This window comes from Narcine bancroftii, chromosome 12 (genome assembly GCF_036971445.1).
Source record: "Narcine bancroftii isolate sNarBan1 chromosome 12, sNarBan1.hap1, whole genome shotgun sequence".
Taxonomy (NCBI): Eukaryota; Metazoa; Chordata; class Chondrichthyes; order Torpediniformes; family Narcinidae; genus Narcine; species Narcine bancroftii.
The window spans coordinates 28263800-28290661 of NC_091480.1; the positions used below are offsets into that span (position 1 = coordinate 28263800).

Below are 26862 nucleotides of genomic sequence, written 5' to 3' on the forward strand. Positions count from 1 at the left end.
CCCTCCTTGTGCACACACTGAACCATGCTAACAAAAGGCAAACAAACAACTTCTGAGGAAATCAGCCAATGCCACCAGTCTCAAGTCGCTTGTTTCAAAAACCTTTCATCCAGGGCAAATAAAAGGAGGCCATAAAAAGATATATATTTTAAAAAAACATTCTTTTCTCTCCAAAGGCAAATTCCCCTCCATTGTTCTGTTTTCATAAGTGAAGGCTAAAAGCTTTTCTGTCACTTATGTGGGACTAAGCAAGTGGTTTTCTTTCACTGGAACACCATCAATTGGTTTTCATCAGCCTTAAAGGTCAAGGCTGGAACAGTACAATCTGCCAAAAAAGTTTGATGGTGGCCAAATGCCCATCCCCAAAACTAAGGTGGCTCAAGTCATTGTTACATATTATACTGTGACTAGACTATTAGAAGTGAAATATCAGGATCGAGAAGTATTTGCTGGGAAGGTGGAATTTTAAAAAATACTCAGCAGGTCTGTCCCCAAGGATACATCTGCAAATGGAGTTTGAGAGTCTATGATGGAGTCTCAGAATTTACATGTTCAGAACAAGTGGAGGCCCCATGGCCAATATGTTTCACACACGCACACACACACTCATACACCTGCAGATTCAGACACAAAAGTGTGGATACTTACGTACAATAAAGCAACAGAGATACAGACACATACATGGTTACAGAAGCAGGTACATACTCAAATGTAGAATGCTGATAGAAAGACACAAACACTGATAAACATAAGCATATGTATGTAGACATACACACACACACACACACACACACACACACACACACACACACACACACACACACACAGGCATAGTTAAACACACACACACACACACACACACACACTCAAATTAGTACGCGAAGGAGATAGTTTGCGTTCTCTGCTGCAACAAGTTTCGGTTTTACATGAGCCAAGTTGTGAAGTGGTACGAAGGATTGCTAAGGGAAAGCTTCTGACTAACATGTAGTAGATAATTTCTAATTTAGTACCATAGGATTGTCTGTGGTGTCTCCACTTAACCAGGAAAACAAGAATAGTTCTGAGAGAGATTCTTCGTTGCTGTTCACCACGTTTAGAAATGAGGCTTCGCACACTGTTAATATTATCAAGGCACAAACTGTCCCTCAAGAGAACTTAATAGATTATAGTTAATATCCAATGATATTTTTGCGGAAGATCCAAATCAGTAATTACCTAACAAAACAGAAAAACGAACTTATGAATCAGAACAACATTAGGAAAATAAATCATTAAAAGGATTTCTTTGTACTCCTTCAACAGCTTTTCCATATTGGATCCATGCCAGCATCAGGCAATGCAGCTGTGCCCATGTCACTCTCTTCATCGTAACCCTGCCTCATTGTCTTAGGGTTGGTGGAGCACCAGACACTGTTATGTCTTGCTGGTTACCTGGAGGCCTTGTGGGCAATGCAGTACTGTGAAAAGTAAGAACTTCTGTGAACAGGTAGTGTAAAAAAGTATTCCTCAAGGGTACTTTTTATTTTAAAAGCTATTTGTCTTGAATTGGCTGAACTTAATAACACGATGTAGAGGTAGAACTTTTTTTTTCCTTTGGCTTGGCTTCGCGGACGAAGATTTATGGAGGGGTATGTCCACGTCTGCTGCAGGCTCGTTGGTGACTGACAAGTCCGACGCGGGACAGGCAGGCACGGTTGCACCGGTTGCAAGGGAAAATTGGTGGGTTGGGGTTGGGTGTTGGGTTTTTCCTCCTTTGTCTTTTGTCAGTGAGGTGGACTCTGCGGTCTTCTTCAAAGGAGGTTGCTGCCCGCCGAACTGTGAGGCACCAAGATGCACGGTTGGAGGTGAGATCAACCCACTGGCGGGGGTCAATATGGCAGGCACCAAGAGATTTCTTTAAGCAGTCCTTGTACCTCTTCTTTGGTGCACCTCTGTCTCGGTGACCAGTGGAGAGCTTGCCATAGAACACGATCTTGGGAAGGCGATGGTCCTCTGGAGACGTGACCCACCCAGCGCAGTTGGGTCTTCAGCAGCATGGATTCGATGCTTGCGGACTCTGCCAGCTCGAGTACTTCGATGTTGATGATGAAGTCTTTCCAATGAATGTTAAGAATGGAGCGGAGACAGCACTGATGGAAGCTTTCTAGGAGCCGTAGGTGATGCCGGTAGAGGACCCACGATTCGGAGCCGAACAGGAGTGTGGGTATGACAACGGCTCTGTACATGCTGATCTTTGTGTGTTTCTTCAGGTGGTTGTTTTTCCAGACTCTTTTGTGTAGTCTTCCAAAGGCGCTATTTGCCTTGGCGAGTATGTTGTCTATCTCGTTGTCGATCCTTGCATCAGATGAAATGGTGCAGCCGAGATAGGTAAACTGGTTGACCATTTTGAGTTCAGTGTGCCCGATGGAGATGTGGGGGGGCTGGTGGTCATGGTGGGGAGCTGGCTGATGGAGGACCTCAGTTTTCTTCAGGCTGACTTCCAGGCCAAACATTTTGGCAGTTTCCGCAAAACAGGACGTCATGCGCTGGAGAGCTGGCTCTGGATGGGCAACTAGGATGATGATAATGAGTTAACTTGTTATTTCCCACATTTTTTCAAGGAGGGAAAGGGCCTGATTGTTTTTTTTAAATGAAAAGAGTTTGTTACATAGGTGGTTTAGACTGAGGTCACCGTTATCCTTGTCACTGTAAAATCCTTACAAAACATAACATCATCCTCACAAAGTTACTTTCTTTTCATATTGGTCTTAACAGATATGCAAAGGCTTTATTCAGAATACAAATAGAATTTCTGGTCTAGCCTTGCACATACAGTACCTTCCGTAGTTTAGGGACAAACTGAAACATTTCAAAGTCACTGCAGTACTTTCTGGTCCTGCGTGTAAATATGAAAAGCAACTCTGCAGAAGGCAAGATCCCAGAAAGAGCATAGCAAATACAGTAAAGGTCCAAAAATCCAGAGGCCACAAATCCCTGGTCACCCGAGATCCGGACTTGTCAAAAACACCTGGGTTTTATGTGCATGTGCACCACAGACGACCATGTGAAAGTGACCATGCGAAAGTCACAAATATATTCATTTGGTTTTTTTGCACTTTGTATTTTATATGAAAAATGTTTCATTAATAAGCAATCAAAATTGACTTGTTTATTCTCCATAAATTTGCATTTTAAATGCACCATCCGAGAATCTGGAAAATCTGGATTGAACCAATTCCCGAGCTGTTCGGATTTTAGGACTTTTACTGTAAATAACAAATGACAGAACTGTGTACACAAAAATAATTCTGCAGAATACAATGGTTTGAACCGAACCCTTTCGGAAATGTGACTGGGCACTGAGATGTTGAGTCGATTTGCTTTTCCTGAACTGAACATCATTCTGCCATGATGCAAATTAGGTCACGCTGATCTAATATGCATTAGATGTTGAGTTCTTATAACCCAACTGGGATTTTGCAATTCTGCAGCTGGGCACTTTCAACAGAGTTTCCCTGAGTGGATCCAGAACTGGAATAGTGAAGAAGACCCATATGGGCCCCTCTTATTTGCTCACAGGCTCAGCTCCACCATTGTTTGACTACATACATCCACTCTCCATGGAGTGCGCACCCGACCTTCCATACACTTATTCACATCTATTACCTCATCAATCACCAGAAGCCCCACCAACATGGGCAGTAACCATCCATCCTGGCTGCCAATCACTGACTGCCAGGCCCTTTGACACTGCCCTTGAAAGACAGTAATTAATCACCTTTTAACCACTTAATGTACCTGTGTGAAAGTGACAAAACTGGGATGGGGAGTGGTCATTTTCATCCCGGTACTTACCTTTCAAGGTAGATAGTATTAGAGCCAATCCTGTGTAAAAGGGTTACCCGCCTTCCCGGGACACCAACACTATAATGCTGCAGGTTCCGCCTCCTTTTCCACTGGGAGGCTAGGTCCCTACTAAAAGGTCGCACTGAACCCGATTTTCTTGGTTCAGTGTGAATGCTCTGATCTGACCTGGCTTTAAATACAGGTCCTCGACACGCCAAGTTAGTGGGATCTCTATGTAAAAGGGGTAGAGTCTCTGTCTCCCCCCACTCCTGATCCATGAACTCCAGTCCCACCCACCAACAATCGCAGACAACGAACCACTTCTTCAAATCCCCTTCTGATTCAGCACCCTCCTTCCACAGTGGACCTGCTCAGGTCCATATTCACCTGATTTCTATCACGTCCACTGGCAATACTTTTTCTAATGCAAGGGCAATTCACTCATGGTTACATTTCTAAGTCAGGGACATGTGTGACACCACAGAATCAAGCTGTATGAGAGCATGGTAATAGAGTTACAGAAATAAAGTACAAATGGGACAGTTTGATGACAAACTACCTGTCTTACAAGATCCGTAAGCAAGGGACCTTTAATATATCTCTGCCATCATTCAAAGATAGCATTCCTACCGTGTGTCCTTGAGGTGGTGAGTCACATTTTTGATTTGTCAAGTCTGAGTCAGTTGCATGTACTGAAAATATTTTTTAAAATCTGCGCACACAGAACATCAGAAGTTTAAACTGAAAGTGCTGGCAACACACAGCCAATTAGGCAGGACGTGGAGGAATAAACACAGTTAGTGTTTTGGGTCGATGACCCTTCGTCAAAACTCTGATGGGAGGTTACAGGCCTGAAAAGTTAACCCTCTTCCTCTTCCCACACCTGCTGCTTGACCTGTTGAACATTTCCAGAATTTTCTGCTTTTATTCCACATTACACACATGATGAGTTATTCTGGGCCAGTCCTAATCTTAGTGTTAAAGGCCAACGGTAGTAAGATAAAACAGTGTGGGTGGCACTGGGTCACCCACCTCAATAGTTTCTCCTGCTCTCGGGCAATGAGACGCTCCTCCCGATGACGGTGACGGTCGTCGGCCCGCTCTTCATCTGTCCGTCCGTGTCCTTGAAGCGAGAAAAAGACCCAATGTCATTTCTCAAAACAATACCAATGATCTCAACAACAAATCAGCATGAATCTCCTTTAACGGGCAATGGTCCTGTGCTGAACTGTCATCAAACAAAACCCTGAGTCACACAAGAAGATAATGGCGGATGATTAAAAATGTGAGCATCTTAAAGGAAGGTAGAAGTGGAAGCGATTAGGGAGGGAAATCTAAAAGCTTGAAGATTTGGGAGCTGAAAGAAACAAAATTCAGGCTGAATTGGAGAATAAATAGCGAGCAAGGCCATTAAGTAATTAAGGACATAGCTACAGGTGAGGCCATGAAAGAATGGGGAAAACAGGTAAGAATTTTAAGGTTGTAATCTGCATCACTGAGGCCAATAGAACAGTGGGCAAATAGTCAGTTGGCACATGCACAGCTGAAATTTGGAAGGCCCAACTTTATACGTGGGGGGAGGGGTAATGATGTTCTGGAATACACAAGTCTGAATGTGAAAAAGGGACAACAGATGGACCTAATCTGGAGTTGATAATGCAGAGGTGCGATAACATAATGTTTGTCATTGTGCAGGTATCTGGTCTGAAGTTCCTCAGTTATGTAAGACACACATTTTCAGCCACTTAAGTTTGAAGAGCTTTATGAGCTGCTTCCAAGGCAAATGGAATGTTACTTTTCCACTGGTAGATGAAGCAATAATCCATGGTGGAATTTTGTGATATTTTCAAACCAAGAAAAGTAGAAATGATCAATCCATTACAAATTTACGTTCAATCTGAAAATGATTCCAACTGAAAATGTAACCTCGTTTTGATCTATCGCAACATTTGATAAAGACATGCAGACGAAGAGAAAAGGAGTCCTTGGGAACATCTGCTTTAACAAGTTGTGGTAACAGGGCATGTTGTAACCCACCAGTGCATTTAATTCAATCAAAATTTCAGTTATCGCAGGATGTGCAACTTTTTTCAGGGCAGGGCCTTGAATACAAATGGAACACAAGTTTTTATCCCAAATCAACAGCTGATCATACTAATCAACTATTCCACACTGCATCATGAACAAGATCCCTTCAAAAGCAGGTCTACCGGTGTATTCCCAGGGTAAGGGGAAGCACCCAACTTTGCATTGTTGCTGTAATAAATGTTCTTTGTTCTCAAAAAAAAAAGCAGGTCTACCCAGGAATCACCCCAAAGGCTTTTTAGGCAAAACAATTTTATTTTAAGTAAATATGCAATGAATCAGGGTTAAGTCAACATTGTTCTGTCATCATCGGCCGCAATAAAGAATCGCACCACATGAGTCACCTGATTCCTCATTTCTCAATGTATTTTAACATTTTTATATTTCAAGCAAAAAGTTCTAATTGATTTTTCAGGACGGTACCTGCTTCAGCCAGCGTACGAACAGCGGATTCTACATTTGTGCCACCTGATCCCACCTCCCTTTTGATTCTATCGTGTCTGTTTTATGCACCATTTTCAGAGTTCTGATAACTGATGGAAATAACCTGCTGTTAATGATCTTATCTTGTAACCCTCCTCCAAGTCAAAGGCCCCATCAGAATCCTGACACAGTCTGGCTTGGACTCAGACTTGAGCTTTTGTTCCCCAACCTATCTCTGGCACTTCAGCCCCTCAGCAGGAATCTTCACTACAGTGAATGTCCCTTAGAGTTTGCTGCTGGAAAGGAATCTCCTATTTACTCCTTTCAAATTTCCAGAGAATCAATCTGTTATCCAAAGGAAAAAAAAATCAAAAATGTTTCGCCGTATTTCTCATCAGAAGGTCTGCAGACACGGTGGTTGAAGTGAAAACACAATGGTGGAGAAACTCAGCAGGTCAAAGCGTCTCCTTTATATAGCAACGGTACAAAATACATAACCAGCGTTTGGGCTTGAGCCCTTCATCGGGGTTTGGAAAAAATGTCGGCAGGCGTCCGAGCAAAATGGTGGGGGGGGCGGGGGGAGAGAGAGGAGGTCAGGCCCACAGGTTGGAGGTAATAGGTGGGTAAGGTAGGGAAGGCACAACAGCCAACAGGGGAGGAAGGCTCCGTGAATGGAGAGGGAGAGGAGAGGAGAGCTGGAGAAAAGACAAGAGGGAAAGGAAAGGGAGGGGGAATGGAAAGTAGGCTAGCAGAAACTGGAGAAGTCAATGTTAATGCCATCCAGTTGGTGAGTGGCCAGACAGAAAATTAAGTGTTGCTCATCCACTTTACATACTTCTAAATTGGCATAGTTAACAAGAGTAAATATTTAATTTAGTGCAAATAATAAACAAGTTTTGGGGATCCTTGCATGAAATGGTGCAAGCCACAGTGTTCGGAGAAATCAATGTGCATTAAATTTCCATTCAAACTACTACTTATTTGACACCTGTTCCATCTTTTGTGGGTGGGGATTAATATCACAGCCTTGGTGTCTAAGCCATGATGCATTATAAGAGATATAAGGAGTTAACGTATGGTTGTTCCCTATTTTGCAAGCTACGGTCTGCCCTGAAGCCCAACATGGGTTAGCCAATATTAGGTACAAAAACAAAACAGGTGCTTGGACATTAGGTTGACCAGCACTGCAATTTTATGCACGGCCAGAATCAATTTTAATGATCTCATTTGCAAAGGAAAATCTGGGACTTACTGAGAGTTATGCAAAGTCTGTAATTTTCCTTTGGAGACCTTTGTGTATGTGAGACTACAACACAGAGAGGGGCCAAGATGTCCGACACCTTGTACACACATTTGTGTGGCTCGTTCATGGTGTTGTACTTAATGATGCTCCTGCTTGATTCTCAGTGATTTACAGTTACAAATATTATATTAAAGCAAATTGTGCCTGCAGGTAAATGACTTTTTCCCCCCAATTATATCAAAATATATCTGCATTGTGCTATTAAGTTTCCTTTACTGTTACTTAGAAGGAGTGTGTATGAGATCCCAGTATGTGGGGTCTGGTTCTGGGAACCCATCTTGGGTCTATGGGAATGTGCGAGTTCTGAGGAGCTTGGTGTAATAAATCTGTGGCGATGAACCACCATCCAAGGTCCATCCGCTACCTGGCAGGACTGGTGGAGAAATCTATCAAACAAGGGAGGTAATCGATACTTGGGTGGGTGGGGAGATATTAGTGGCAATAATGCTATAAATGGTTAGTGCTACATTGTCCAATTACAGAATATACAAATGAATATGACCTTATGAATGCAAAGTTTTTTCACAATTTTCCCATGCGTCTATACAAATGACACTACGAATGTGAAAGACCTTGCACTGACTATAACCATAACCATATAACCATTTACGGAGCGGAAACAGGCCATGCTGGCCTATGGTATTTACATTTTTATTGTGAATGGAGTTTATTTTGAAATAAAAAAGTAAGTAATCCTTTTAGCGGCAATTTGCTGTAACTCCCCGTGCTAACTCTCTCTGCCAATGCCCCATGCTGATTCACGGTATGAACTCCCTGAGCTAAAGCCCCGTGCTAATTCATGGCTCTAACTCCCTGCGCTAACACCCTGTGCTAGCTCACCGTGCTAATGCCCCATGCTAACGCCCTGTGCTAACTCAATGCGCTAACTCTCCATGCTAACACCCCGTGCTAATGCCCCATGCTAATGCCTCGCGCAAGCTCACTGGTCGGGGTCAACCAATGGTGAGAAGGTCAGGAAATCAGTCCAATTCCAACCTACCATTCCCATAGCACTACATAGTGGAGATAACCAGAGACTAATCCCATTTTGAATGGCCAACTTGATGTTACATCATTCATTTCCCATCTGACACATTGGGAATTCTAAAACTGTCCCAAATTCAATCTCATGATTCTTTGAACCAGTTGCCAGAAACAATCTCTTTATTTTTAGACTGGTTTCTCTTTCTCTATCTAATTAACATCAAGTGTGGTCTCCTGAATCAGTAAATTCACCTTCTGAAAGTAAACCTCTTCGTAGCATCTACAGTCCATTCTTTCTTCTTCTTTGGCTTGCCTTCGCGGGCGAAGATTTATGGAGGGGGTAAATGTCCACGTCAGCTGCAGGCTCGTTTGTGGCTGACAAGTCCGATGCGGGACAGGTTGACACGGTTGCAGGGGAAAATTGGTTGGTTGGGGTTGGGGGTTGGGTTTTTCCTCCTTTGTCTTTTGTCAGTGAGGTGGGCTCTGCGGTCTTCTTCAAAGGAGGTTGCTGCCCGCCGAACTGTGAGGCGCCAAGATGTACGGTTGGAGGCGAGATCAGCCCACTGGCGGTGGTCAATGTGGCAGGCACCAAGAGATTTCTTTAGGCAGTCCTTGTACCTCTTCTTTGGTGCACCTCTGGTGGCCAATGGAGAGCTCGCCATATAACACGATCTTGGGAAGGCGATGGTCCTCCATTCTGGAGACGTGACCCACCCAGCGCAGCTGGATCTTCAGCAGCGTGGACTCGATACAGTCCTTTAGCATAACAGCAACAAGCTAATGGCCAACATCAGCAATCTGGCTCCTAGCCCCCTTGCCTGATCCTTCATCGCTCATCAATATCCCCCAACTTCCACTCATCTGACACTCTCAATTTTTTAAATTCGGGCCATTGAACTCCTTTCTCATAGAAGATACCTCAGCGCATCAACATGCTCATGGAACCTCCTGTTCCGACATTTCTGCACAATCTTTTCAATTTCTTTAACCTTCCCTTGGTGAAGGGCTCGGGCTGGAAACATTGGTTATGTATGTATCTTTGTCTTTGCTACATAAAGAAAGCTGCATGACTTGCTGAGTTACTGCAGCATTTTTGTGTAATCTTAAAACCTCCCGTTTGGATCTCAATAATTCACAGCGTTAAAAATAAGACATAAAAGCAAGTTATTGTAGTGACAGCTACATGGCTATTTTTTTTTAAATGTCAGTGCAAGAAGAAGTGGTAGAAGTGGGAATAATTGTAATTTTGAAAGGAAATTTATGCAGTTACATGGATAGGAAAGATATCGAGGGACATGGGCTGAAAGAGCCAAATGGGACTAGCTTGGTCAGCATGGACAAGATGGGCCAAAGGGCCTTTTTTCCTCTGCTGTAGAGCTCTATGGGTCTATGACATTGGCATGTAATAGTTAAATGAGAAATAAGAAGCTATATATTGGGTAATAGAACAATATTTTATCCTCGAGGTTCACTTTAACCTTTGATGGGTTGGCATTTTAATGGTCACAATAGTTAATGACGGAAGGATTAATTAATTCACTGCTATGCCTTTTAGACAAGGTGCATTTTGTTTTACAAGTTGGTTGGCATGGTTAGTGTCGTATTTAGCGTAATGTAAGTAACCAGGGTTCAAATCCAGGGCAGTCTGTAAAGAGTTTGTACGTTCTCCCTGTGTCTACATGGATTTCTTTGGGGTGCTCCAATTCCTTCCCACCGTTCAAAAACGTACAGATTAATTGGGTGTAATTGGACGGTACAGGCTTGTGAGCCGGAAGAGCCTGTTACCATGCTCTATGTCTAAATTAAATTAAGATCACATGAGAAATAATAATCTATCACAGTATGGAAAAAGAGTATTTCTGGTGCCTAAGCTTAACAAGAATTCAAATTATATCCTTATGTTTCAGATTCTGCAAGCACCCTATATTGAGTTTAAAAGAATGGGCAATAAACATTGAAAGATATAGAAGCTTATCAAGGTAAATGTAGAGTCAATATTTCACCTTGTTGAGTAATCTAGAATTTGAAGACGGTTTCCAAATAAAGAGTCATCCATATTTGGTGATGGAGGAAATTTTCTGAGGATCACATGACTATGGAATTCTCTATCTCAATCCCACTGGGTTTTGAAGACTGAGTCACTGGACATATTCTAAGCTGAGATACGCCTTTAGACTATCAGAGAGTCAGAGTAAAATGGGCAGGGAAGTGGTTTTTACATCCTATATTAGACCAGCTATAGTTTATTAAATGATGCAGTGGGCTTGAGTAGCCACACAACCTACTTCTGCACCTATTTCTTGTGTTCCCTCTTTAAAAAAAGTAAATCAAGGTACCCCATTTCTTAAAAATTTTTTGAAAAGAAATAAGACTCAAGTATCCGAGTCATCTGAAGTGACAAGTGGAGATCTTTGAAATTTGAAGAACTTTATTTTTCCTGCATCTATTCGGAACAGACGGGCAAGAAGACAGATAAAACTTGGAGACATGCCTTTGGTTGTATGTAAGGAATTAGCAGAAATGCGCTGAACTCAAAATTCTAAAGTTTAAACCAATTGAACTGCATTTTAGAAGCAGAGTGCAATTGTAACACCTGGCTGAGGATGAATTTATACTCCTTAGGAGAAGCATTAAGTACTGTTCTTGGTCCATCTGACCTCCCAGACTGCTTGTAATTACTATTTTCCAGAATCTTCCCCCCGCCCCCGCGAACTATCCCTGGGTTTTTCGGTTTGCTTGCCTCTCCCGAGAAGATGCATACTTGCAGAGGATAGGTGTCTGACCATCATGAGCAGATTTAAATAACTAATTGGTCTCTTCCCGGCCCTTTCTTTTTATGTTCAAATGAATTGTACTTTTAGCCCTGCCTTGTGAGTGCAGCAGTGGGGAGTTCCAGTCTACATTTCATTTGCATTACTCATTCTTCACTGCATCCCATTTAACGGGAACCCCATTTTTCACTGAGGCATGTATTGGCTTTGAAAGTTCATTATTTGGGAGAGTTGGGCAGCAATAAAATATATTAAAATAATTACTTTTAATTTTCCCCTTCCATTTCCTTCTACAGGTGGTTATGGAATGAAATAATTTTGTTTTATACAGAGAGTTGCTGTTGACATCCATGAATAGAAGTCTTGTCCTGAAGAAAAATGAAAGAGTGTGTACAGGCCCCACGCTGGTTGTGCTCAGTGTAAAGGCTTTAAGGCTGTGTTTAGGCTGCCCTGTCCTAAATTTCAGCATTTGATTCTTACAATACATCAGACTAGTCATCTAAACTGTGCTTTTACCTTTCTATAAAGGTCAGTAGGTTCAGAGTTTCTCTTATCACTGGCAGCCTAATGTTATTACCGGGCATTCCATGTGCAAGATAAAATAAAATTAATACTTATTTTCCCAAGGCTTGCCCTATGTTGCCAGGCAACAGACTGAAAAACCGGTTAGAATTCCTTTCTTGTTTGCAGTTTTTAGTTCTGCTCAGTAAATTATACTTAATGTTAGCTGCCTGTATCCTAGTCATTGAAATGCTTTACAAACAGCTCCCTGTGATGCTATTGCCGACTGTGAACTGTTGGGCCTTGGCAACAGCCAGAGAAACTACTTCACAGACAAAGATTTCCACTGCAGACCACATGATGTCTAGCCAAAAGAATTTCTGTGCAACAACATGCAAAAGTGAGGGAAGTGTTCTTTTTTCTCTCCCACTGTGCCACCAATCAATTTTTACATTAAAAACGCATCATATTGTTGATGATAGACAGGACTAGGTCATGTGAGCTGCACAAAGAAGTGCTGGGTTGAATAGCAAAGTATTGCTTTATTCTTTGCCTCCTGTGTGTAAATAAAAGGAAAGGAGCCGACTATGTCGGCTTAAATTGGAAGCTACACTCCAGCCAGCTAGTGAATCAAGGGTAAACACTGAAAACAAACTATTCTACATATCAATAAGCAACCATCTTCAAATATTACACTTATGAGAACTTTGAATTTTATAATTAGCAAAACACCACTGCAATTTTATTGCACAAGGTTCAAATAATTTTAAAGAAAATATTTCTTTTCTATCTCTTGGTTATGATCCAACTTCACCATGGGATCCAAGATTTTACCTTGAATTTTGGGGCATTGATATAGACACATAACCTGTCTGGTTGCTTAAAACATTACTTAAGGAAAATCAATGCATGTTCAGCAATATTCAGAGCAAATATTCGATTTGTTTCAATATTCTATTTTTGGTTGACTTTACTCACTGCAACAATAAAACTAAAAGCTTTCTGCACACATGGACCATGTTAGTTTAACCTTCCTGACCGTGTGCTGATATTTCCTCTCTTGGTGTTTGAAATTCCATGATTTAATGTTTGCTTCGTGTGCCGATCTTGAACTCGATGATACCCATTATTTCTAAAGTTCCTACTGTGCCCATGAGTAGGCCATTCATTTCCATTTATTACACATTGCTTACTTTTTCTGTACAAATTTCTTTATTTTAACACATTTTCACAATCCAGATCAGTGGCAGATGCTCATTGCTCCTTCTCCAGGAGTCAGGTATCTGGTGCAGAATAGCCATATTGGCCAGACCCCTAAAAGGCTTCTCCCTTTTGCATCTCACAAGAATCAACAATATCCATTGCTGTACATTTACTTACCCTTCACACTGTTAATGGAAAGCGAACGATCCCTGTCCATCACACCAGCGCCAGGTTTACCACTGTTGTCCTTCTGGCGAGCCACTGCCACCGCAATCCCCACTGGCGGATGCCTCACTTCCACCTCGCCCTGTGCTCCAGTGCTCTCTCTTCCAAAGGACTTTGCGCTATCAGGTCTCTCCGGGTCTCTCTTGAGTTGCTTGCTCAGTTGCTGAAGTGGAAGGTGCTGCATCTTGTGCTGGCTGGAATCAGTCTTCATGTTCCCCAGCCCGCCAAATGGGCTCTTCTTGCCGCTCCCAACCCGCCCCGCTGTCTCTTTAGCAAAGCTGCCACTGTATTTTATCAAGCTTTGCATGGCTGAGACCTCACTGGGATTTCCCACTACGGCCGATCGCTGAAGACTGGCCGGGTCCAGGAAAGCTTTTTTTTGTTCCTCCTCAGCCCTGCTGACGTGGTTATGCTGGGCGGCCAAGGCAGCCATTTGTGTGGTGGCATAGGTTGCCATTTCAAATGGTTTCCACTTTGGCTCTGGAGTGCCAGAACGCTTCAGCTGGGATTGCTCCAAGTGCAGCCTTGCAACGTCTACCCCATTATAAGCTTTACAAGAGTCCTTCAAGACAGACCTTTGGAACCTATCCCTCTCTTGTGCTCTGTAATCAACTTCAAAACCTGATCTCACCAAGTCTTTTGACGTGGCATTGCTCGTGTGCAATTCTCTACTTTCTGACGGGCTAAGGCCTGCTTTGCTTAAAAACATTTCCGAAGTCATGGGCCTCTTTGTCGCTAAAGAATTGGACCTAATGACTGATCCTTCCTCCCTTATGTTTTCTAACCGTTTAATATCTGCATGCACAGGCAAATCCTGTGGGAGCATTAAGCGGGTGGACTCCACCAGTGTCCTTTCAGAAGAGGCTGGCAAAGGGCCTGCTCTGTCCCCAGAAGTTCTGTTGATGTCCTTCTCTTTATTTTTATCATTTTTATTGTCTCTGGCCTGAGAAGCTATCTGAATGGGCCCATTTCTGTCCTCATAAAACCCAACTGAAGGCACAAAGGTAGGTGCAATCACTTTATGTTCCTTTCCTGGCTCCCTGGCAGTGGGGTATATTGTATAGATACTGGAATGAACAGGAAGAGGGGGGAATGTGCTGGTAGAGGGCATCCGGGCCGTCTGAGAAGAATGGGGTGATGGGCAGCCACAGGAAACGTGCAAAGTGCCAGCCGAAGTCACCACTGAGTCACACTTCCGGGTCCTCTCCGTGTGCGCGTGCAGCAGAGGCCTCATGTTCTCATCATGTTTGATGGAGTCTTTGGAGCATCTGTCTTGTTCAGCGCCCACAAGCCTTAACGATGAGCTGGAATCACTGTTGCAATTACTGAGAGATAAGGTCTGTAGAGGGTTTTTAGACTTTGGTTCTCCATTGCCAGTCCCTCGGTTGGGAGAGTGATTGGTAAGAACTGTGGAAAGATGATCACCGATCTTAATGGGTTTATCAAGAAGGTGTATCCTCCTCTCGTTTTCAGTCCGAACATCTTGCGTTAGGTCCACCACACTCCTGGGCCTAGATTCTTCCCGGGGCTTGTCCTTTTCTTTTTTGGCCACGTTTAGATTCACCTCAGTCCTGTAGATTTTCTCTTTAGAGTCTTTCCCAAGATACCTCTCAGACTCTTTTGCACCTCTGTGAGGGTGACAAAGTTCCTTCTCGCGTAGGACAGAACCTGGTGTGTGACTGGACGAGGTCCTTGGGATGGTGGTTTGAGAGTTTGCTGTGCCATGGAGGGATGATTGTCCTGCATGGCTATGGAAATAGTATCCATCTGTAATAAAAGGAATAAAGGCACAGAGGTTAATCCAATAGAAACAGCAATAGTTCAGCTGCTACACATATGGGATCAAAACAGAGCGTGGGGGAAGAGCTTAGTCAGTTGGCAGAAAGAAGCGTGCAGTCATTCAGGTCAATGCCTTTTCACAAATGACTTCCGTAAAATGCCAACTCGGGTTCTCTCTTCACCCATATTGACAACTGTTGTGTGTGGAGGAAACGTGGCCTCCCTGCCTCTCTGGAATGTGTGCATTGCGGGTGTTCACATGTCCACTCCATCTGGAACCTATTTGAAAGTCATATCACCTCTCAGTCAAGGTTAGACACTGGCCATGAATTAGTGCACACGTCGCCATTGGCTAATTTAAATCACCTCGGGTCATTATTGGCTAACAGCACAAATTAGCACTGTATATAGTACCAATGCACAATGCTCTCAGCTTCGTGGTCCAAGCCCCGGACACCGCTCCAATGCCAGGTTGCTACAGCGAATGTCGTTGGAAGGGTCACTTCCCAACACAATGCTTACAGTCACATAGAAAACTTACTAGAATTGTTCCAGTAATGAGAGATAACAGCCATGCAGGATAGACTGAAGAAGTCAGGGTGTATCTCCTTACAGTAAAGCAAGTTGATAGGACATTTAATAGATGCTAAATGTTTCTATGTTCAGAAGGTCTTGGATGGTTGAGATAGAGAAAATGGAGAAAAGCTCTTCCCATCAGTAGATTCAATAAACAGGGAAGAAAATTTTGCACAAAAGATAGCAATATGGGAACGGTGATTTATGCACAGGGTAGCAATGATCAGGAACTCATGGCTTGCACAAATCAATCAGGGCTTTCAAGAGTAACTGGGCAGGTGTCTGTGGGAAATTAATTTGGAGGGTTAGGGAAATGAACAGGGAAATGAGACTCACTGGATTGCTCTACCACTGCACACTAGACGAGAGGGGCACCCTTCTGTGATTGTGCATTGCATCTTTGATAGCGGCAGAATATCCACCAGCGTTGTTCGTGAAATTAATGAGCAAATGAACATGGTGACAATGATAAGGGCCCAGTAGGTGCAGCTGGCTGTTTAGTTGAATACAAGTATATTGGTTGGGGTACTTCTAAGGGTTTGGGGTATGCCAGGGTACTTCTTCCCCTGTGCGCTAACCCTGGATAAACATTAATGAGCCTCAGCCCACAAATTATGTGTGATTTCAACACCCAAAACCATGCAATATATTTATCAGTGTTATTTTTTTAAATAGAAAGTTTTCCATTTTAAGCAAATTCCTACATGTGCAAAAAATTGCTTTAAAATGATTTGGAATCATTAAGAATCACACGACCACACCTAAAAATATTTTTATCTGTTGGTTATTTGGTATTAATATAGATTGCATTAATTCTGAAGAATTGTATTCACGTTCAGCTGGGCTGCTTGGCAGAGTAATGCATACCTTCTTCACTAAAAGGACCAGCTATCAAGGCACGGCATTGATTAATGACTGTGGGTAAAGTTCGCAGCCTAGATAATCCCACTTTCCTTGCTGAGGGACTATGAAATATAAGAGGACGGTGCAAGTTCCAAACATTAGAACCAGCTCCTGTGTTTGAATCTAATGGAGTACAGATAACTGGATTTTCATCTTCCTCCATGTCGGATGTACAGGGAAAACTCACAATTAGTGTGTAACAGATCTTGGAATATCTAACAAATGATGAGTCTGCTCACAGCATGGTTAGTGAAACAGCTAGCACAACACTGTTAGAGTTCCAGTGATCAGGAGAGGGGATTGAAACCTGTGCTGTCTGTAAAGAATTTGTACCGTCTCCCTGTGTCTGCGTGGGTTTCCTCCGGGCGCTCTGGTTTCCTCCCAATGTTCAAAACATACCGGGTTTGTTGGTCAATTGGGTGCAATTGGGCATCACAGCCTCAGGAGCCAAAATGGCCTGTTACCATGCTCTATGTATGTCATGCCTATATATGTATGTCTTCAAGTTACCTGGACTGCATTAAGTCAATGATGGGTGTGGTGCATTTGCCAATAAATCTCTTGCCAAATTGGAGTCTTCAGAAAGAGAAGTACAGTCAATCCCAGAAAGAAATTATCCTTGACCAAGTATACAGATCCACTAACTGAGTTCCCAATCACTCTTCATAATGTTTGAGAAATAGTGATCTGTGTATAAAGAGTTAAAATTGGTAGGCATATTTATCGGGAGTTAAATGGATCACTAATCACTAATCACCCGGGAAGAGACATATAAGGCAATTGAACAACTGAAAAGTGGCAAAGCAGCAGGTATGGATGGAATCCCCCCAGAGGTCTGGAAGGCTGGCGGCAAAACTCTGCATGCCAAACTGCATGAGTTTTTCAAGCTCTGCTGGGACCAAGGAAAGCTGTCTCAGGACCTTCGTGATGCCATCATCATCACCCTGTACAAAAACAAAGGCGAGAAATCAGACTGCTCAAACTAACAGGGAATCACGCTGCTCTCCATTGCAGGCAAAATCTTCGCTAGAATTCTCCTAAATAGAATAATACCTAGTGTCGCCGAGAATGTTCTCCCAGAATCACAGTGCGGCTTTCGCGCAAACAGAGGAACTACTGACATGGTCTTTGCCTTCAGACAGCTCCAAGAAAAGTGCAGAGAACAAAACAAAGGACTCGACATCACCTTTGTTGACCTCACCAAAGCCTTCGACACCGTGAGCAGGAAAGGGCTTTGGCAAATACTAGAGCGCCTCGGATGCCCCCCAAAGTTCCTCAACATGGTTATCCAACTGCACGAAAACCAACAAGGTCGGGTTAGATACAGCAGTGAGCTCTCTGAACTCTTCTCCATTAACAATGGCGTGAAGCAAGGCTGCGTTCTCGCACCAACCCTCTTTTCAATCTTCTTCAGCATGATGCTGAAACAAGCCATGAAAGACCTCAACAATGAAGACGCTGTTTACATCTGGTACCGCACGGATGCAGTCTCTTCAATCTGAGGTGCCAAGACACAAGAGCAACTTGTCCGTGAACTACTCTTTGCAGATGATGCCGCTTTAGTTGCCCATTCAGAGCCAGCTCTTCAGCGCTTGAAGTCCTGTTTTGCGGAAACTGCCAAAATGTTTGGCCTGGAAGTCAGCCTGAAGAAAACTGAGGTCCTCCATCAGCCAGCTCCCCACCATGACTACCAGCCCCCCCACATCTCCATCGGGCACACAAAACTCAAAACGGTCAACCAGTTTACCTATCTCAGCTGCACCATTTCATCGGATGCAAGGATCGACAACGAGATAGACAACAGACTCGCCAAGGCAAATAGCGCCTTTGGAAGACTACACAAAAGAGTCTGGAAAAACAACCAACTGAAAAACCTCACAAAGATTAGCGTATACAGAGCCGTTGTCATACCCACACTCCTGTTCGGTTCCGAATTATGGGTCCTCTACCGGCATCACCTACGGCTCCTAGAACGCTTCCACCAGCGTTGTTTCCGCTCCATCCTGAACATTCATTGGAGCGACTTCATCCCTAACATCGAAGTACTCGAGATGGCAGAGGCCAACAGCATCGAATCCACGCTGCTGAAGATCCAACTGCGCTGGGTAGGTCATGTCTCCAGAATGGAGGACCATCGCCTTCCCAAGATCGTGTTATATGGCGAGCTCTCCATTGGCCACCGTGACAGAGGTGCACCAAAGAGGTACAAGGACTGCCTAAAGAAATCTCTTGTTGCCTGCCACATTGACCACCGCCAGTGGGGTGATATCGCCTCAAACCGTGCATCTTGGCGCCTCACAGTTCGGCGGGCAGCAACCTCCTTTGAAGAAGACCGCAGAGCCCACCTCACTGACAAAAGACAAAGGAGGAAAAACCCAACACCCCCAACCCCAACCCCTGCAACCGCTGCAACCGCGTCTGCCTGACCCACATCAGACGTCAGCCACAAAGGAGCCTGCAGCTGACGTGGACATTTACCCCTCCTTAAATCTTCATCTGCGAAGCCAAGCCAAGAGAGAAAAGAATTTCATCAATTCAATGGTCACATGTCCTTCAGCCAGCCTTCACCGGTTTCCGGTCCCATGGAGACCCCTTGCTTAATTATATGGGCAGATACAGGGTTGGGTTGTTTGGACAAGTAAATTAGCCGTTTAACACCTATTAAGTGACACCTTTCTACAAGTGCACAATCTAGATTCTTAAGACACCAACAACAACAAAAGTTTTTTTAAAAAAAAGAATTTTTTTCTGAAAATTGATAAAGAAATGTATCCATGATCCAAAACATTTTCTTCTTCAAACCATACCCCTCCCAATTGAAGGAACTTATTTGTGGGATTCTTCTGAAGAATAACCCAAAAATTTATATCCACCTCTTAGCTGTGTGGCGATAAGCAACACCCAACAGTGCTTGCTGTCCTAATTTAGTTGAACTCCAAGGACCAATTTTAGATAGGCCTCAACCCTAACATCCAGTGCAATTGTTGCTTCGCAATCCCAGTTCGTGTCTGCACTGCACAATTTCCAACTTTGAAGAATTACATTCTAATGATAAAAAAAAGATAATTCAGATCCAATTATCTTCTCGTTCTCTGGAATTCAAGCAACCGGCAAAAAAAAAATTATGGAAAATAAATAGGTAAAAAACACAAAAGTTTAAAATTGCTTCCCTACCCCCCCCCCCCCCCCACACAAACAACAACAAAAGTTGCGTTACTTCACCAATCACGCAACATGCAATCTTCACTTATCTGACATCTACCAATCCCCATAGGTGCTGGATACAGAGCATTTTACTGTAAAGGGAGATTAGGTTTTCATCCTGCTACTAAGGTAAACTGCACAACCATCACTCATTTTGAATGGAAGCAGAAGTGCTGGGAAAGACGAGTTCATTCCAGGATACTTGGTTAACTGGTAACTGGTTCTTCTTTCTCTGGGACTTCAGAATGAGAAAATTTTATGGCAAGCATTCATTGGATCACATTTCATGAATTTGGCTTTATGAGGAATTCTGCAGAAATTATCTTAACAGATCTCGGCATTGAGGAACAAAATAACTAAATGGTAAAAGTGTACATGGCCCAGGACATGCGTCATTTGGGATAGATAGAGGATCATTAACGAACAGGGTATATTCAGTTGAGTCGTGTTACCCATGGGAGGGAGAACACAACTGACCCATGGTAAACCAATTTCATTATAAAAACATTCCATAAAGTTTTAATACATCGAGCAGATCATGTAAAAACTGTAGAGTTTCATCAGCTTTAACCTTGTTGCATCATTAATGTAGAATCACTTGGTGTGCTTCTAGCAAAATCTGAAGTAATGAAATAACTTGTTTAATTTCCTGGGTGATCAGAGGTTTGGTTTCAAAGATGTCAATGATCTTCTAGATTTCATCATGCCTTCTATTCCCCAAAGTCATTCACTGGAATCCCATGACATTTCTCTGTGCTACTTGATCTTGACCAATGACATTCCCAACCATTCCAATGCACTGGAGCAACAAGGTCCAAAATGATCCATTTAATTATCTTTATACAGACCCAATGTGAATCCATGTGTTCCTCAATTCCAATAAGAGTCATTTATACATTGAAGCCTTTTTCAAATTAATTAAATTAGCTCAGTGTTAACCGCATGGGTTAGATTGTTTCTTTATATACAGGAACAGTAACCCTTATCTGAATACCTGAAATCAGAAAAGATCCAAAATCTGAAACTCTTTTCATCTGTGCTCCCATAAGGAAATGCATAATAGAGTTCAGAAATCCCATTCAGAGAACAGGACATAGTGATGTAAGATGTGCATTACTGAGTGTAGATTTTTCACTATATGTCTACTTCAGTTCATTGTGTAAATATTTGTATTGTAATATGAATGCATGCATCTTTAAATCTGAGTGAATGAGTGCATTTTTAAAATGGTGTTCCAAAATCCGAAAAAGCCCCAAAATCTGAAAACCTCCTGGTCCGAGGCTCTTCGAATAAGGAGTACTCGACCTGTATCTATTAATCCTTGCATCTATTCATAAATATCGTAGCACCGGAGTCGGTCCTTCAGCAGAATGCCCAAATTAAACTAGTGCTCTTCTGCTAGCACATGTACATCCCCCTCGTTCATATACTTGTATCTATCTCATATAAAACTTGCTTCAAACTTCTATTTGAATATTTAGAATTTATAATCTCTTATTCGCACCATTTTAAACTTATTCTAGATCTTTTTTCCAAACCTTCTCTATCGAATAAAAGAAAAATAAGAAATATTAATGCCAGGTAATAAACTATTCATCTTATTTATTTCTTCGCTTTGTACATAAACCAAGGCTTCTTAGATACAGTCAGTTCAGCAAAAATCAAATTTGTAAACTTGAGTTATTGTGCTGGGATTGAAGAATGGAAGAATTATTTGTTGAAACTCTTGATATAACAGTGTAACCAGGTGTGAATACAAACAGCTGACATTACTAAAGAGGCCTGGTTCCATTATTCTGGCATTCCAAGCAACTCATATTATCTGATCAAAGTACCAATGGTTCAGCTCCCCCATTATTTGATTAGCTTGATAGACAAAAGTGGCAAACAATGAAATGAGGATGTAGAAGCAGATAGTAGGCACTGACCTTTCTGAGAATCGAACAAGCTATGTTGGCTGAGCTGGGCGAGAATGGGGCTGCCACTGCCTGGGTGCTCAAGGTGACTGATGGGGATATAAGGAGGATAAAGGCTGCTTGGCAAGTGTGAATAACCTGCAAAGTAAAGAATAAGATATTTTACTCATATATTAAATGGCACATATTGTTCAAATTTAATATTAATATATTTCAGTTTCTTGTTAATACAACAATAATTTTTAAAGGAATGTAAATAAATTCTTATTTTTTACATTCTGTTTCTTTCAAAGTTAAAGAAAGAAGTAGCATTTTAAATGCCTTTCGGTCTCTGGACACTGAAATGTTTAACGCCCAATGGAATCATTCTGAAGTGCAATGAATTATGGAAAATACACCAAACATCTTACAAATAACTTCTGTGATGTTATTCTTCTTTCTTTGGCTTGGCTTCGCAGACGAAGATTTATGGAGGGGTAAATGTCCACGTCAGCTGCAGGCTCGTTTGTGGCTGACAAGTCCGATGCGGGACAGGCAGACACGATTGCAGCGGTTGCAAGGGAAAATTGGTGGGTTGGGGTTGGGTGTTGGGTTTTTCCTCCTTTGACTTTTGTCAGTGAGCTGGGTCTTCTTCAAAGGAGGTTTGCTGCCCGCCGAACTGTGAGGCGCCAAGATGCACGGTTTGAGGCGATATCAGCCCACTGGCGGTGGTCAATGTGGCAGGCACCAAGAGATTACTGTGATGTTATAAGCAATGTGATAATAGCAAGTCAAACAGTTTGAAGGGATTAGCGCTGGGGAACAAATGATGCGGATCTTATTTTGGGGTGAAAGAAGGTGGTGGATCCAGTGGTAGCTATTTATCCTCTGTTATCTGTCCCAAAGCTGTGGTGTTGAATTCTGCTGCTGGTTCTACTCCAGCCAATGACGCTGAATGTTCAATACACGCACGACATATTCCAAAAAAAAAGAGCAAAGTTCTACACTGAATCCTGTACATTCAGCTGAGAGTGTGAGATAGAAAGAGAGAGAATGGGTTTAACAAGTGATCCAAATGACAGCACCTTTGACTGTCAAATTGTACTGGAGTGCCCACCTGAATTTTGTCTTTCAGACGTGGCCCAATGTGGGAAATTTACAATTAGTAAAATACACGAGTTTGTGACAAAACAAAAAACTTCAGTTAAGAATGGCATAGATTAAACACAAGATATGGTCAAAAATGATCTGGTTCACTTCTTAAAACAAGTAGGCAGAAAATAACTTTGCCAAGGTAAAATTAACTGCCAAAAATGCAAATTGAGTAAGTTTCCTCACAAAAGCATTTCCCTCAAGCTCAACTCTTCTGTTTCTTCAACATTGTGTAATAATTTGACATCCAAAAGTTAGTAGTAAATGGAGATTTTTTTTGCGGGAGAGGGTGGGTGGTCGTGATGTGAACTGGTGAGGAAGAAGGCAGATACAGCCATGATGCAGGCAATTCACTAAGAGCTTTCTTCCCACATACGTAGTGATCATGTCAACATGAAGCTTTACAGTAACACAAATTAGGCACTTTATCAAACCTACCAATAGACTGATATCTGCATTGGAGTCCAAATATATGAAGGCCAGAAGTTCAAAGGTTATTCCCAGGGCTTAAATAAGTATTTAGTATGAGTCAGAGCAAATGTTTAACATCTGAAGCCACACACAAGATGTATCAGAGATTCCTTTGATCTCAGTGGAATTCCATGAATGGGTTTACAAGATCATCTCGACAGTTCATGGAGGTGTACAAGGTGCTTGCAGACAAGAGCTGGAGTGAGTTTTTTAAAAAATTCTTCTTCAAGATCCATGCTGAAACCACCGAAGACTAGAATTTATCAACTATCCCTTTATCTGGTGAAGGTGTTCCCACAAATGCTGTGGAGTTGAAGCCATAAACAATGAAGATAATATATTTCTGAGTCAGGGCTAATGAATGATTGGAAATAACCCGTGGGTGATAGTGGCCGACAGTATCCACTGTGCTTTTCTACTTTGGTTTGTGTAATGCAATCGGAGCGGCCTAGGTGACAAACAGTAATGTACCAACTTCATTTGTTCTTCAGAAGCAAATTCACTGATGGATGAAGAGCACCAGAAAATCTTACCATGCTCATTGATATCTCCATAATAAATAGAGCAACACACTGCCTCTCCCACATTCCCAGATTCTGTTCTGCCCTGGCTGTATAATTCACCCAGTTCTTGAAGCATGCCTCGGCTCCTCTGAACTAAATTCCCAGCACCTTCAGGTAATTAGACCTTATGGTGAAGGGAACAAAAGATCCGTCAGGCCAGATGCCAAAGTACATGACCTTGCTTTTGCTAAGGCCAGTTCAGACAATTATGGATGGTCATCAATCAATCAGCTTATTCAAACTAGTCAACCTCATACAACTGACCTTACTCAGGACACTGCTGGGCCCTAACAGATTCCAGTGCTAAGAAACTGATTTTCAGTATCAGTAGAATTTAACTTGGTAAAACAATTTGCTGATGCCCAAGCGTGTTCAGTTCTGGATGGCACAGAAATTTACTAAAATATTTTAGGGATGATGGAAAAGATAAATTGGTGCAGATCTCCTTATATTGTAATGGTAAATATAACAGAGATATCGAAAATTACAAACACTTCAAAAGAAGAAATGAAATGAGTAAATTAGATCATTTCAGCAGGTAAGACTGCAACAAGGTGATGAAGATTGGAAAAAAACCCCAAAAAGAGATTTAACAAAAAAAAAGTTCTTTACTTAATAAATGGCTACAATCTGAAATGCATTCTCCATCGTCTAAACTGAAACATTAAAAACCCCCACAAATAAAAATTCTATTTGGAACCCAGGGAATTCCAAAACAAAAGTGAAAAATTGCCTAAAAATATCAAAAACTTGAAGGGTCCACAGCCTGAAGCATTAAATCTGTTTCTCTTTCCACGGATGCTGCCTGAACTTCTGTGTGTTTCCTACTTTTATTTTCTATGGAATCATCTGGATATTTCATCTCACTTCTTTCAATACTGAGCCACTAACATGGCTCTTATGAAACTAGAGAGCTTGAAGCTATCAGGCTCTGCTAGGGTGTATTCCAACTCCAGGCGATGTAAATATCTCTGTATATCAGGACCAGGAGAGCCACCTGCTTGGAGACAAATGCAGTGCTTGCACGTACATTTGGTAGTCAGATTAAACTTTTATCCTTCTATTGGTAAAGAAACCCCGGTTTACAAATCAACATATGCAAACTGCTATTTATAAGGCAGTCCCATAAAGGCTCCTAAAAAGGAAGCCCATTACTCTGAGAACATTACCATGATACTCTTGAGTGCAGGTAATAAATCACAATGTACCAGATGTTTCAGATCATGTGATAAAATGCCACATGTATCAGCAGCTCTGAAGACAAGCTTGAGGCTTCAAATCATTTTAAATCTCCACTGATTAAATACTAAGGAGACTTGATCAGCTGTGAGAATACAGGCTCTTTCCTAGCAATTTTCTTCACTAACATACAGGCTCAAACACCACACCACAAGCTCTCTAAATTGTTGAAGGCCGCCTCAAAGAGGGCACAAAATTCAACCCCATGGCAGCGCTTTTGAGACAGTGATCAAGTTTCCAATCCCTCTGCTCTTTTGCATTCAACGCTTCCTTTTCAATGCATGCACCGCCACGTGGTACAACTTGGGTGAACATCCTGATGCATTTAAGTGGAAGACAACTCCTTGGTATGTGCTGAATTCTCGACTGATATTATGTTTTAGCCTGGTCCCTCTACTCCTTCAGCAACCTAATCTCTATCATGACTACTTGCCACAGAGAGAACACTTATCATTTCTCCTGAATTTCCATTTAGCAATTCTCCTGTCACTAGAAAAGGGGAAGTTGGGCCTTGTTACTGCTGGGTGCTTTAATTGCATGACATTGAGGTTTAGGTCACTGCACTGAGGAGATCATTCGCATTCTCAGGTTTCCCTGTGTAACTGAAAGCCCTCATCAATTCATTCATCGTCATTGGGTGACAATCTTGAAGCTTCTTACCTGACAGCTTTGTGACAGTTAAGGTCTACTGAAGTATAAATCTAAATCCTGATCCATAGTCAATCTCTTCCCTTAGCATCACTATAAATATAACAATTTCAAACATGTTTGAAGATGAAATATATAAATCAAGCAGTTGTAAGAAAATCATCATTTCCTGGATATAATGGTGAACAAAGTCATCGTTTAAAGGCTCGATCTGGCGTGCCCTGAAGTGACTGTGAACCAGACCTGTCAGAGGCCTGCATTACTGAGCTAGTCTCTTTATTAGAGAACCTTCACAGTTCAAGGTAACTCACCATCATCCTTCCAAGGTAATTAGGAAGACCAGCAAATTTCAGAGGTATTCTTAAAGTACATACTTGACAAAACAACCACAACCCTGAGATTCTTTTTCCTGCAGAATTCCCATTTATTGCTAGTGCAAATAAAATTATAATCATACAGATGTAAACAAATAAAAAAGGTAAATAGATAATGAACGTAACCAAACTGACTGCAATACAGAAAGAATTTTTTTAAAAATGCAAAAGCAAGATTCCTTAAATGAAGAGTCTAATGATAGAGGGGTAGCAGCTGTTCCTGAACCTGGTGGGCGCGAGTCCTGTGGCACCCGTACCTCTTTCCTGATGGTAGCAGCGAGAACAGAGCGTGTGCTGGGTGGTGCGGATCCTTGAGGATTACTGCTGCTCTCCGATGGCATGTTCTTGATGGTGAGGAGGGTTTTGCCTGTGATGCGCTGGGCTGTGTCCATTACCTTTTATGGGGCTTTATGCTCAGGAGTAATGGTGCCCCCATACCAGACCTTGATGGCGTTAGTTAACACACTTTCCATTACACATCTGTAGAAATTTACCAGAGTTTCTGATATCTTACCAAACTGCCGCAAACTCCTGAGGAAGTAGAGGCACTGACGTGCTTTCTTCATGATGCAGTTAGTGTGTTGGGTCCAGGAAAGATTCTCTGAGGTAATGATTCCCAAGAACTTAAATTTGCTCACCTTCTCCACCTCTGATCCCCCCAATGATCACTGGATCGTACACCTCTGGTTTTCCCTTCCTGAAATCAACAATCACCTCTTTGGTTTTGGTGACACTGGG

The 26862-nt window shown here is 42.3% G+C and overlaps 1 protein-coding gene across 13 annotated transcripts in view; it reads right to left on the bottom strand.

The window, feature by feature from the left end:
• tnrc18 (trinucleotide repeat containing 18) overlaps positions 1-26862 on the bottom strand; it is a 174086-nt gene that overhangs the window by 77661 nt on the left and 69563 nt on the right. For 12 of the 13 annotated variants that reach the window (XM_069905046.1, XM_069905054.1, XM_069905051.1 and 9 more), the window contains 3 exons: positions 21711-21836; positions 13273-15087; positions 4858-4948 (listed from right to left, as the gene is read on the bottom strand). In XM_069905046.1, coding sequence (XP_069761147.1) covers positions 4858-4948; positions 13273-15087; positions 21711-21836 — 2032 coding nt within the window. The remainder of the gene's footprint in view (positions 1-4857; positions 4949-13272; positions 15088-21710; positions 21837-26862) is intronic. The other variant, XM_069905056.1, reaches the window with a different exon arrangement.